The sequence below is a fragment of the Capricornis sumatraensis genome, chromosome 8 (genome assembly GCF_032405125.1).
Source record: "Capricornis sumatraensis isolate serow.1 chromosome 8, serow.2, whole genome shotgun sequence".
Lineage (NCBI taxonomy): Eukaryota > Metazoa > Chordata > Mammalia > Artiodactyla > Bovidae > Capricornis > Capricornis sumatraensis.
In genome coordinates, this window is record NC_091076.1 from 7,172,139 (window position 1) to 7,185,227 (window position 13,089).

The 13,089-nt window shown below is 53.2% G+C and overlaps 1 protein-coding gene across 4 annotated transcripts; it reads right to left on the minus strand.

Moving 5' to 3' along the window:
- Positions 1–3: 3 nt before the first annotated feature.
- KAT5 (lysine acetyltransferase 5) lies at positions 4–7,433 on the minus strand. Of its 4 annotated transcripts, XM_068976609.1 has the most exons (14): positions 7,422–7,433; positions 7,256–7,322; positions 6,860–6,928; positions 6,637–6,773; positions 6,194–6,349; positions 6,030–6,104; positions 5,855–5,929; positions 5,259–5,507; positions 5,088–5,177; positions 2,952–3,092; positions 2,775–2,868; positions 750–909; positions 537–618; positions 4–444 (listed from the first exon to the last, which is right to left on the minus strand). In XM_068976609.1, the coding sequence occupies exons 1-14, from the start codon at positions 7,431–7,433 to the stop codon at positions 310–312; spliced, it is 1,542 nt and encodes a 513-aa protein (XP_068832710.1). In that variant the 3' UTR covers positions 4–309. The 4 variants fall into 4 exon arrangements, with proteins under 4 accessions (XP_068832710.1, XP_068832712.1, XP_068832709.1 ...); XM_068976611.1 differs by lacking the exon at positions 6,194–6,349; XM_068976608.1 differs by having other exon boundaries at positions 7,256–7,433.
- Positions 7,434–13,089: the final 5,656 nt, after the last annotated feature.

Sequence of the window (13,089 nt, forward strand, 5' to 3'; positions counted from 1 at the left end):
TACAGCCGTCAGTCCTCTGTACAAGGCACCCCACCCCCCATCTTCCTATATACACAGCTGCCTGGCTCCCTCTGGTCCCTGGTTCACAGCAGGCCTGGGCCTGCAGCCAGCTGACCGTGGAGTTGCCGTGAGCCCTGAGCTCGCCTTGGTGCTGGGCACCAGCTAGCCTTGACCAGGCCCGTCCTCTCCTTTTGGAGTGGTCCTCAGCCCTGTCTCCCTTGGTGTGCCTCTTGGAGACCCTGCTGGGGGCAAGATGGCTGCCAGCTTCAGTTCTGCTGTCTTTGCCGGCATTCCCCGGGCAGCGTCCGGTCACCACTTTCCCCTCTTGCTCCAGTCCTTGGGAGTGAAGTGCAGACACTTGGAGTCGATCCGAAGAAGCCGTTTGAGCATAGCCCGTTCGTGCCCATCCACGATGTCTTCCGACAGGGTGAGGATATACTGGCCCTGGACAGGAGATGGGGCCAGGCAGGTCAGCTCAGGCGGGCCTGTACTCGGGATCCCTGCACACACCTGTCTCCCCCTGCCTGCCTCCCTACCTTGTAGTAGTTGATGAGGTTGAGGTACTGTAGAGTGGATATGACATCCTCCTTCTTGATGCTGGTAATTTCACTGATCTCACTGTGGGAGGGCAAAGATCAGGTCCCCTGGGGGCCTCCATCTCTGCCCAGGCCCCAGTAGCCCAAGGAGTGAGAAAGCCCGGGAACAGAAGGTCATGCCATGCACCCCCGGGTAGGCAGGGCCAGGCTCACTTGATGGTGATCTGTGGCCTCTCCCCGCTCTCTGACTTCAACCCCATCAAGATCTCCAGGATGGTCTGGGACCAGTAGCTTCGGTAGGACAGGAGGCCAAGGTCCGAGAGGGGCTTCTCAGGGGTCCCCGTTTTCCCTTCCACTTTGGAGAGTTCATAGCCTAAAGCAATGGAGCAGGAGAAGGTGGATAAACGATCACGGTATTATGTCACTAGTGTCTTAAGAACGCAGGCGATCGGGCAGACCGCATGGCCCCGTCTTGGGCCGGCCACGTGGTGGTTCTGTGGTCTGGGTATGTGGCTTGTCTGTTCGGTGCCTTAGTTTGCTCTAAAGGACTAGCATGCCTACTCTTCAGCTGTGTGCTGAAGCTACAGTCAACCAGGAGCCCGCAAGGGCTTACAGGTGGGACGGGAAGTGCAGAGAATGGCTTGTGGAAAGAAAATGCCTCCAGTTTTCCTCGGTCCTACCACACTGGGTATGTGAGGAGAAAAGTGGGCCAGGCCCCACCTCTGGTCCAGGCCTGAGGATGCTCAGATTCTCAGTCACAACAGTCCCCCAGCTGTGAACAGAGAAGCATCAGCGGTTCTAAGACCAGGCTGGGTGGCTGGAGGAATTAAGGAGAGTGATGCCACAGCACTTCCCAGTCAGAGGAGGCCATTCCTCAGCAGTAACTGCCTTTGCCAGGGCGCTCTCCCTCCCAATTCTACTGCTCTGCCCTCCTACCCAGGTGACCACTGGGCAGGCAGTTCCTGGTGAGACCCTCAAGCCCTGCAAAACCCTGAGCAGTTTCACATCTGTTGGACAGAGTCATTTTTCTCATCAGGGCCCTGAGATGTCTCCACTGTTTCTAGAAGCCCTTCTTCACCCTCAGTCATCACGAGCCTTGTGTTGGAGCGTAGCCTTTCTGCTTTCCCCTTGATACGTCTTTATTAGCCAGTCTGACCCTCTTGCCCAACCTCCTGTGACTTCCACCAAACAGCCTGGTAGGGAGGACAGAGAGGCCTCTGCTTTGGAGGCAGGAAGCAGGGGAGAGAGAAGGGGCTCATTGGAGTTCTCACTCAGCTTTGCTGGGCAGGTGTGCGTGCAGAGTCCTGACCAATCAACTGGAGGCCACGCTTGCCTCCTTAGTGGCAGGGACTCCTGGCCCCTCCCAGTGAATCCCCCCGCCCCCAGGAGCTGCCTGAACTGGTGCTTCTGGTATCCTGTCTGCTCCTGCCAGGCACAATGAGCACGTCTCCTTGGTGGCCCCGCACACATCCCATCTCCACTGGGTCTGAGCTCCAAGGCTTAAGCTGAGTTTCCTAACCATCCTCCTGCCCTGCCAGACAGGGCTTCCTGAAGATATGACCCCATCTTGGCATCTTTCTACCAATAAAACTTCTCAAGGTGAGCTGTGATCAAGTCAGGCCTCCACGTCTTCATCAGGGAGCCAAGGCTCCCTCCTCATCTCCCAGGTCAGAGCTTGGTTATCCCAAGGGTGCAGTGAACAGTGAGGTGAACAGAATGAGGGGAGGAGGCTGGGCAGTGAAAGGGGCTTTGGAGGCCAATGCAGAGTTTACATTTGACAAAGGGCAGAGGCCAGATCCCCTGTGAGTCATGTTGACGTGACATCCACTGTCTGCAAAGCTCAGGCAACAAGTGGAGAAATGAGCCACAGGTCCTTGCCCAGGAACGTGTACAACTGCACAGGCCCAGACAGCTGATCAAGAGTGGCTCACTCAGCTTCTGCCCATGGCCCTGGGCAGGGGCTGATGAGTCAGATTTGGGAACAGCTGAATGGTGCTCAGCACCATGGCCAAGGAACTACGAGGGACTGAGAGCCTAGTGCAGACGAGCAGGGGAGTCACCACAGAACGGAGAGAACCTTGGAAGGGGCCCACCTTTATTCCTGGCCAGTTCCCCCGGTGACTGGACTGCAAGGCCAGGGCTGGGAACACAGCAGCCCCGTCCGTCTGTGTGTGCAGCCCGGGGGCCTGGGCCTGCCTGCTCCCACCCCGGCCCCCGGCCAGCAGCGCAAGTACTCACTGAACTCGATCAGCAGCTTTCCGTAGCCCCGGCGCTGGTAGGGGGGCAGGGTCAGGATGCAGGCCACGTTGTAGTCTTCCGTGGACTCCTTTTCCTGGAAAAGCCGGGCTGGAGTGAGTGTGAGGGGAGGGACCCAGCTCAGGGCAGGACTGAAGGACCACCTGCAGGAGTGCTCACCTTGGAGAAGTAGCCCACTATATGGAAGCCCTTGCAGTCGTACTCTGTCATGACGTAGAAGAGGAAAGGGTCTGTGTCATAGTACAGCGTCTTGTGGTCGAGGAAACACTTAGCCAGAAGACACAGGTTTTGGGAGTAACTCTGCAAAAGACAAGGTCTGTCACCACCCCGGTGGCTCTCTTGGAGTGTGGCCGTCAGGCTGGGGTCAGCTTGGAGCTTCTTTTTCCCCCAGGCTGACAGGGTTAAGCCTTCCTCCCTGGGGCCTGAACCCATCCATGGGCCAGGCTGTCCCTAGGCATGGGCCCTTCTTAGCATCCAGGAGTCCCTGTTCCAGCTGTGATGGTATTCAAGCACCAACCTCCAGGTGAGCTGGGCAGGTTTGCTCCTACTCCCCGTACCGCCACCTAACTGGCCTGGAAGGCTTCCACTGCCCTCTGCCACAGTTACCAGTCAACAAACTGATGCGTGCCCCCCCAGGAAGACTGACCAAGGCTTATGAGAAAAGCTCTGCCTGTGTGACAGTCTCAGGAGTCCAGCTGTCAAAAAGCCACAGTACTCTCTTGCCCAGTCACACGTCCTGAAAACACATCTGCTCGTCTACAACACGGGTGAAGAAGTCTGGGGTCTCTCAAGGGCTGCCCCAGTAAAATTCATCTTGCTACTATACTCCATGCTCACAACTCTACTGTATATCACCGGAGGCTTTTTAAGCACCTGCTAGGCTAAGAGAAGGCAATGGCACCCCACTCTAGTACTCTTGCCTGGAAAATCCCATGGACAGAGGAGCCTGGTGGGCTGCAGTCCGTGGGGTCGCTGAGAGTCGGGCACGACTGAGCGACTTCACTTTCATTTTTATGCACTGGAGAAGGAAATAGCAACCCACTCCAGTGTTCTTGCCTGGAGAATCCCAGGGACGGGAGAGCCTGGTGGGCTGCCGTCTATGGGGTTGCACAGAGTTGGACACGACTGAAGTGACTTAGCAGCAGCAGCAGGAGGCATGGTCACTTGGGATACCCAAGCCTGCACCTAACACAGTTAACGGTGGTTAAAGCAGCATCTTTCTCTTAAGCTCCCCCAGCACTCAAGCCAGAGCGCTCTCCTGCCAGTCAGTGATTGTCCTTCCCTCCCCACCCTCCAGGGCCCAGGGATGGAGGCCTTTCACTCTTAAAGGTCCTTGCAGGCTATTCCCTTCCTCCTCACAGCCAGAATAAGGCAGGTGTGAAGCCCCAGACCTGTAATGTCCCCACTTCCCAGCTGACCTCAGTCCCACCACCTGAACTCTCTCCTTGTAACAGAGCCTTCCTTCATCCTGTCTGCGCTCCAGCTGGAAGGACAGCTCTTCGATGCTCCCTGTCTGCACAGGCACACCTCATTTTATTAGCTTTCACAGAGATTGCTTTTTTTTTAAACAGGTTTGTGGCAACCCTGCCTTGAGTTTATCAGTGCCATTTTCCCAACAGCATTTGCTCATGTCGCATCTCGTCACCTTTTCATAATTCTTGCAATATTCCAAACCTCTTCATTATTATTGTATTTGTTACAGTAATCAGTGGTTTTTGATGTTACCACTGTAATTTTTTTGAGATACTGTTATTGCACCCTTAATAGAGTATGGCACAACATAAATATAACTTTTATAGAGTTTGGGAAACCAGAAACACTCTCGTGACTGCTTTATTTCAATGCTCACCTTGTCACAGTGGTCTAGAACTGAACCTGCAGGGTCTCTGGGCTCTGCCAGTACGTCCACTCCAGCCCTTCAGAACCCACTGCTGGGGATTCCTGTACCCACCCTACCCTTGTGTCAAGGTTCAGAGGTTACCTCCTCTTTGAAGCCTTGCTGATCACCCTGGGATCCTGACAGCCCACTTTTCTCATGAAACATATCACACTGGGATCCAAACTGCTACTGGCCTGTTTGTCTTCCCCTGTGAGCTCTCAGAGAACAGAGATTTTGTCAAATTCCTGGTCACTCTGTATCTACCAGCACCCGGCCTACGGCAAGAATGCAGTAAATGTGGTGAAGAGATCTGTCCCCTGTAACGGTCAGTGTCTTCTGGAACTGGAAGAAGCTACTCACTCAACTCCCCCAGACTCCCGGCACCAAAGCCTTCCCGCTGCCCCTCAGCCCCTGACCTTGTTCTTACGTCCGTCGATCTCAAAGAAGGAGATGGTGCCCTTGCGGTAGATCTCATTGCCGGGAGGATGTCGCAGGTCACACTTGGTCTGAGGAAGAGAGGAGAATCAGGCACAGGGGCGGAGGTGAGGGGGTGCTGCTAGGGGGGTGGCCCCTGGGACTCCCCATACCAAGTGACGCTGCAGACACTTGAGGCTTCGGCCATACTTGAGGCAGAACTCGCAGAGGTAGAGGACGGGCAGCGCGGTAAGCTCCTGAGGGTACGGGGAGAAGTACCAGGGCTTGAGGCGGTGCCGGCCCAGCTCGATGCACTCGATGTTCTTCATCCGGGTGACGATGTCGTCGTGGCTCCGGTCAGATACCAGGCTCCCAGTCATGCGAGGAGCGGACGGGATTCCATCTGAGCTGTCCTGGGAGTCCTGCCCAGGGCCCGTGAAAGATACCAGGTTACAGAAGACAACTCAAGCAGCACACTCTACAGCTCACAGCCCTTCCACAGGTTTCCTTGCCCAAACCTAACAGCGACCCTCCTAGGGGAGGTACTGCAATCCCCACTTGCCAACTGAAGAAACCAAGACATGGATGATTTTCACCTGGAAGGTGAAAAAGATCACCTAGTGCAGGATCTGAATCAGTTCCGCCTCACTCCTAATTCCAACACCCTTTCTGCCCAGTATCCCTTGTTCATTTTTAAAGTAGTCACTAAACCCTGTGCCCTCCTTATGTCCCCTTCGTTTCACCCACCTTCCCTCCTCCCCAGACCTACCTCATCAGTGCCCAAACAATTCGATTTCCGCTTCCGCCCAGGCTGAGCTGCCACTGCCCTCCGGGCTGATCCATTCTGCAAATGATAGTGGAGGGACAGAAAGAGTGGCTGTGAGGTGAGCCCAAAAGGGGCTATCAGAGGGTAGGAGGGCAGAAGAGATGGCTTGGGGACTCACCTGGGGGAAAACTGAGGCTGGGGCTGTCTCGCTGGGCACTGGAGTTGCTGGTGAAACCACCTCCACCTTCCGTTTCTGCAGAGAGAAACCAGGACAGGTGGGTCAGAAGGTAGAGAAGGCGGGACCTGAGAGGAAAGCAAGGTCCCTGGAATTGCTGAGGGTACCGTTGAGCGGTGGTTGGGCTGCAGGCAGGAGCTGGAGGAGAGCGGCTGGTCGGGCTCGCCACCGGGAATGGCCTCCCGCTCCTTGGGCAGGTTGAAGCGGAGTGTGATCTGAACCGGGATTGGCAAGGTCTTCCCGCTGGCCTGGGCGGAGGCCGGCTGTAGAGATAGGTCCAGGGTCTTCCTCTGGGGCTGGGATGGTGGTGGGATGGGGAAGGGGAGTAGGGCCCCCTCGGCATGGAGTGATCAAACCCCACCCTCTGCCCTCTCAAGGACACAGGTACAGTCACTGGACTCTGGAAGCTACATCTGCAGTCTGGGCCCCATCCTTTACAAGCTGAAGCCAGGGTGGGAGGGCACAGCCTCTCACCCATCTGGGAGCCACTGAGGCCAAGAGATTTTAAAAGTAGGCAGGAGAGAAGAGGTGAAGCAGGGGACCTACTCACCACCTCTCTCTCTGGAGAGCCGGGTCGGGACCCAGGAAGTCCGTTCTTAGTGGGGGTCTTGGCCTCTTTCTTGGGGAACTGGATCTTCTTCAGGTCCAGCCGCTCGTGGGTCACCCATTCATCCAGGCGTTTGTTGACTGCAGCAGTGGGTATGGCTCAGGAAGGAGTGCCAGAGGCTGCCCCCCAACCCTCCAGCCCCACCTCATCCCGGCCCAGAACTCACAATCAATGTAATGGACGTAGAAAAGCTTCCGGCCACTGATGTCCTTCACGCTCAGAATCTCAGCGAGTGCTGTGGGAACAGCAAAGGCAAGGGCCTTAGACTGGCCAGGCCATGAAGCTCCACCCTCCTACGACCTGAACTCCACCACCAGGCCCGAACCCTAAAGCCCCAGCACTTGGAACCGCTCTCACAAGCGCCGGTTAGGCACCAAGTGCCATCCCCTCTTCAAGCCCTGCCCTGACCAGCTCTAAAGGCTAAAAGCCACGCCCCTCCTGAGTATCTGCGCCCCGCCCGCTCCAGGATTCTAGAGGCCCCACCCCCTCCCCGGGGTTCGGTTGACTCTCCCCCCGCCCCTCGCCCTCAGGTTCCTTAGCCCCGCCCCCCGACGTCACTCACGCCACTCATCTTCGTTGTCCTGGTTCCGCCGCAGCACAGGCAGGCGGCAGCCCTCGATTATCTCCCCCTGGGGAGACAGCGCGGCGCCAGGGTCGGCTACTGGGGGGCCTCGGGCTCTACCCACCTCCCCTGGCTCCCTCCGCCCCGCCCCGGGCACCGGACTCACCACCTCCGCCATCTTCCCTCCCTCCACTGCCACTTCCGGCCCCTCTGGGAGCCGTCACTTCCGGGATTGAGCACGTTGTAGGCCCCGTCTTCCCCGAAGCGGCTTTACGAGTAGGTTCTTAACAGACACCGCCGCCCAGCTTGCTGACGGAGCCGGCCAGTTTGGCTGGCGGGGGAATAGGGTGTTTTAAGGCTCAGGTCAGGTCCTGGATGGAATCCCCACAACGTGTGCAACGATTGGAGGAAAACTGAGTCAGTCACGTGACGCTCACCGGGTGCGACACCGGTCACGTGGGATTGGTGTGTGTGCCTAGCGGGCGGCCGCTTGGGCGTCTCCTAGTGGCGTCAAGGCTGCGTCACGGGGAGTGAACTGCGTGTGCTCGGCTGGGAGGTTGAGGGGCGGATTTCGAAAAGTGGGCACCAGGACCCCCGCAAGTTGTGGACTTTCCTAGGGTTGGGGGTCCACGGAAGAAGGTTTATAGGTTTGTTGTTTTGTATGTTAGGTTGCTAATTATACGAGTTGTTATTGTTCAGACGTCTAAGTCGTGTCGACTCTTTGTCACTCCCGTGAACTGCCAGGCTCCTCTGTCTTTCCCTATCTCCCGGAGTTTGCGTAAACTCATGTCCATTGAGTCAGTGATGCTCTCCAACCATTTCATCCTCTGCCCTCCCCTTTTCTTGCCCTCAGACTTTCCCAGCATCAGTGTCTTTTCTTCGCATCAGGTGGCCAAAGTATCGGAATTTTCATGTTCAGCGTCAGTCCTTCCCATGAATAGTCAGAGATGATTTCTTTTAGAATTGATTAATACATTCAACAACTGTTTAATAATCTGTTACCGTGTCCCAGGCATTTTATCTAGGAGCCTGGGATACATCAATGAATAAAATAACTTGCAGCTCTTGGAGCTTGAATTCTTGGAGGCTGAGAGAGAAAAGAGGGGTGTGGATCACAAACAGTAAATGTATTTTAAAAATAAATTATCTAGTCTATTAAAGAGTGATAAGTATTTTGGGAAACAGCAACAACGAAATACACAAGGTGCAGGGAACGACTAGGCAGGCAAACTAGCCTGCAGGGCAAATCCAACCCTATTCTAGTTTTCCTGCTCAGTGGGCAAAGAATGGTCTTTATACTCTTTTTAAAGCTTGGGGAGACAAATAGAATATTTCATGATACATGGAAATCCTGAAATTCAAATTTCAGGGTCCATAAATAATGTTTTATTGAAACATAGCCACCATCTCATTCACTGACATTTTGTCTATGACATCTTCCACGTTAAAGCTGAATGCCCACAAAGCCTAAAACATTTACTGTCTGGCCATTTACAAAAAATGTTTGCCAACCCATGCTTTACCTTCTATTGTGCTATCAAACAGGGTGTCCCTGGTAGCTAAGTGGTAAAGAATCTGGCCGCAATGCAGAAGACGCAGGCTCAGTCCCTGGGTGGGGAAGATCCCTTGCAGGAGGAAATGGCAACCCACTCCAGCATTCTTGCCTGGAGAAATCCATGGACAGAGGAGCCTTGTGGGATCACAAAGAGTTCCCCATGGGATCTGGAAGAGTTCAGGCAGGACTGAGCAACTAACACATATCAAATACAAAAATAGATTCTTAATGTGTATGTTGTTCTGTGACCAGCCTGTTCACTTAGTAACATAAATGGAACACTTCTCACATTCTAGAGCACTATTTTAATGGCTACATAGTGTTTTGTTGCTTCAGTTCAATTCAGTCGCTCAGTTGTGTTGGACTCTTTTCTACCCCATGAATCGCAGCACGCCAGGCCTCCCTGTCCATCACCAACTCCCGGAGTTCACTCAGACTCACGTCCATCAAGTCAGTGATGCCATCCAGCCATCTCTATGCACCTTATCTGCCACAACCAATTTCTTCTTGTTGAATATTCAAGTTCCAGATTTCCCATCTTACAAACGGTGCCACAAAGAACATCTTGATACATACAGCTTTTCACATATTCGTCCCAACGTGTTAGCAGTTTCAGTCTCTGCCCCCTTATCAAAGTCACCAGTGACCTCCATATTCTTCATCCAATGGCCACTTCTCAGACCTTTTGTCCATGACATTTGGCACGGTTGGTTACTTCCTACCTTGAAACTCTTCCGTCCTGGTTTCTAGGATACCAGGCTTTCCTGATTTCTTTCCAGCTTTCCCATTGCTCCTTATCTCCTTTATGGGTTGCTCCTCTTGTCCGTGACCTCTAAACCTTCCCAGGCCCCAGGTTCAGTCCTGAACTCCACCTGTATATCCACAATCACTCCCTTCATGATGCTCTAGAAGCTCATGGCTTTAAATACCATTCACATGCTGAGGTTTCTCAAATTTATACCTCTGTATTTAGCCACTTGGCTAACTCCCTTACTTCATTAAAGTCCTTGTTCAAATGTCACCTTCCCCTTTAAGTCACCCCTGACTTCCCCAGTTGTCGGCTCATCCCCCACCACCTCCGCTCCCCTCCGCTTCATTTTCCTTCATAGTATTCAGCTGTCAGATCATGTCTTCTCCTTATTCGCTTGTTACTGTCTTTCCCTCACTAGAATGTAAGATCCATGAATGCAGTATTTATGCAGTTTGCCAAGTGCTATTTTCCCAGCCTCCACAGCGCCTGTCTCATAGTAGGTATTCAGCTAAACTGTCAAATGGATGAAGAATGGGGAGCCAGAGATGTGAACTGACATTTGCTGCCAAGAGTCTTGTAAGTTGGGCTCTCCCTGGGACTCAGGGAAGATAGCTTGAGGTGGGGGCCCAGGCAGGGGTCTCAGAGCATGATAGGCGACCTGCAGTTGAGAAGGGGGGGTAGCATTGGCTGGAGAAAGGGGTTGGGACTGTTTCAGGCAGTGAGGACAGCAACAGCAGAGAGAAAAGAAACACTTGGTGATGGGACTTCCCTAGTGGTCCAGTGGTTAAGACTCTGCACTTCCACTGCAGGGGCCACTGGTCGGGGAACCAAGATCCCACGAGCCACGCGGCCTGGTCAAAATAAAAGAGTTAGGTCATCGGCCATTCACCAGTATTCACTGAGCACCCGCCATGTGCCACCCCTGCAGGAGCAACTTGAACAAGTACAGATGAGTCCCCTGCTCTAGTGGGTCAGACATGAGCAGCTGACAACCCAAAGCATAAGAGCCCCTTCAGACAGCAGTAAGTACTGTGACGATGTGGAAACAGTGTGAGGAGCTGGTCAGCTGGGGCCTCTCTAGAAGCTGTCATGCAGGAGTCACACAGTGTCCCTCACCGGCCGCTTCCAGAGGGAATGTCTCCATCCGTGTGGATCAAACACATGTGGGCTTCAGGATCGTCTCATCTGGAGACTAGATGAAGTCACCAGCAATGTGGGTTCTGTTCCCAGTCTCGCCTTGCCAGGGTTAGTCTCCTCCTACATTCAAGGTGGCCCCTTCTTATAGTCGCAGCACAGCTGCCCACGGTTCTAGAGCAGGGGTCCCCAGTCTCTGAGCCAAGAACTGGTACTGGTTCACAGCCAGTTAGGACCTGGGCCGCACAGCAGGAGGTGAGCGGCAGGCAAGCCAGCGAAGCTTCCTCTGCAGCTTCCTGCCCCTCGCATTTCTGCCTGAACCATCCCCACCCCACCCATCCCACTCCCGGGCCATGGAGAAATTATCTTCCATGTTACTAGTCCCTGGTGCCACGAAGGTTGGGGACCACTGCTCTAGAGCCTACATGTGTCCAAGGCCTTATCTATGGAGAAAAGCTGTGGAAGGAAAGCCCTAGGATTGAACCATTTGGGGGCATGTGCCTCCGCCACAGCCAATCTCGGTGACCAGGAGAATTCTACTGGTGTACACAAGCCAGGGCCCACCAGCAGGGGTGCGGGTGGGGTGCAGTTTAGTGTATCCCAGGAGAGAGAACCTGGGGTGGGGTTGGGAGATGGGGGGCAGTGATGATCCAGGAATCAGAAAGCAGGCCAATCCTGGCCTTTTATGGCACTTTTGTAAGGAAGTCAGGTTTTGCTTTAAGTGCAGCAGGAGTCAGTGGGGAATTTAGAGCAAAAAAATTAAGTATTGGATAGATAAAGAAGATTTGGTACGTATGTACAATGGAATATTTAGTTTATTTTAGTGAAGTTGCTCTTTAGAGTCCCTTGGACTGCAAGGAGATCCAACCAGTCCATTCTAAAGGGGATCAGTCCTGGGTGTTCATTGGAAGGACTGATGCTAAAGCTGAAACTCCAATACTTTGGCCACCTGATGCGAAGAGTTGACTCGTTGGAAAAGACTGTGATGCTGGGAAGGCTTGGGGGCAGGAGGAGAAGGGGACGACAGAGAATGAGATGGCTGGATGGCATCACCGACTCAATGGACATGAGTTTGGGTGAAGTCCGGGAGTTGGTGATGGACAGGGAGGCCTGGCATGCTGCGATTCATGGGGTTGCAAAGAGTCGGATACGACTGAGTGACTGAACTGAACTGAACTAGTGAAGTTGCTCAGTCGTGTCCGACTCTTTGCAACCCCATGGACTGTAGCCTATTAGGCTCCTCTGTCAATGGGATTTTCCAGGCAAGAGTACTGGAGTGGGTTGTCATTTTCTTTTCCGGGGGATCTTCCTGACCCAGGGATTGAACCCAGGTCTCCCGCATTGCAGGCAGACACTTTATCGTCTGAGCCACAGTACTCTAGAGGTTAGTACAATGGAATATTACTCAGCCATTAAAAAGAATGAAATAATGCCATTTGCAGAAACATGGATGGGCCTAAAGATTATCATACTGATGAAGTCAGAGAAAGAGAATTATGGTATGATATCTCTTGTATGTGGGGCTTTCCAGGTGGTGCTAGTGGTAAAGAACCCACCTGCCACCTGCCAAACAATGCAGGAGATAATAAGAGACATGGGTTCGATCTGTAGATGGGGAGGATCCCCTGGAAGAGGGCATGGCAACTCACTCCAGTATCCTTGCCTGGAAAATCTTATGGACAGAGGAGCCTGGCAGGCTACAGTTCATAGGGTCGCAAACAGTCGGACACAACTGAAGCAACTTTGTACACAGCACACGCACTTGTATGCAGAATCTAAAAAGAAATTATACAGGTGAGCTTATTTACCAAACAGAAACAGACTCACAGACTTGGAGAATGAACTAATGGGGGAAGAGTCTGGGGAAAGGATAGTTAGGGAGTTCAGGAGTGATACTTACACAATTTTAAAATGGATAACCAACAGGACCTATTGTATAGCACAGGGAACACTGCTCAATTTTATGTAGCAACCCAAATGGGGAAAGAATTTGAAAGAGAGGAGATGCACGTATATGTGTAACTGAGCCACTTTGCTGTCCACCTGAAATTAACACAACATTGTTAGTCAACTGTACTCCAACATGAAAAGTTAAAAACAAAGAAAGAACATAATGTCCCTGATTAAAGGTTCAAAAGATGGCTGAGGAAATGATACTTCTGGAAACAGGATATGAGTAGCAGCCTGAGAGTAGCTAGAACGTTCTTGCTGCTGCAGGGGCAAGGACTGACGGTGGCTGCAGACTAAGGTATGGCCTACAGTGTGGCGAGAAAGAAGGCCTGGCAGGCACAAGAAGGCAGGGGCTGGCAGCCCTCCTGGGCCCCGGATCTCTGGGCGCCTCGGATCCTGAAGAATGAGAACCCTTATTCCATAGTCTCTTTGGAAGAGAGGAAC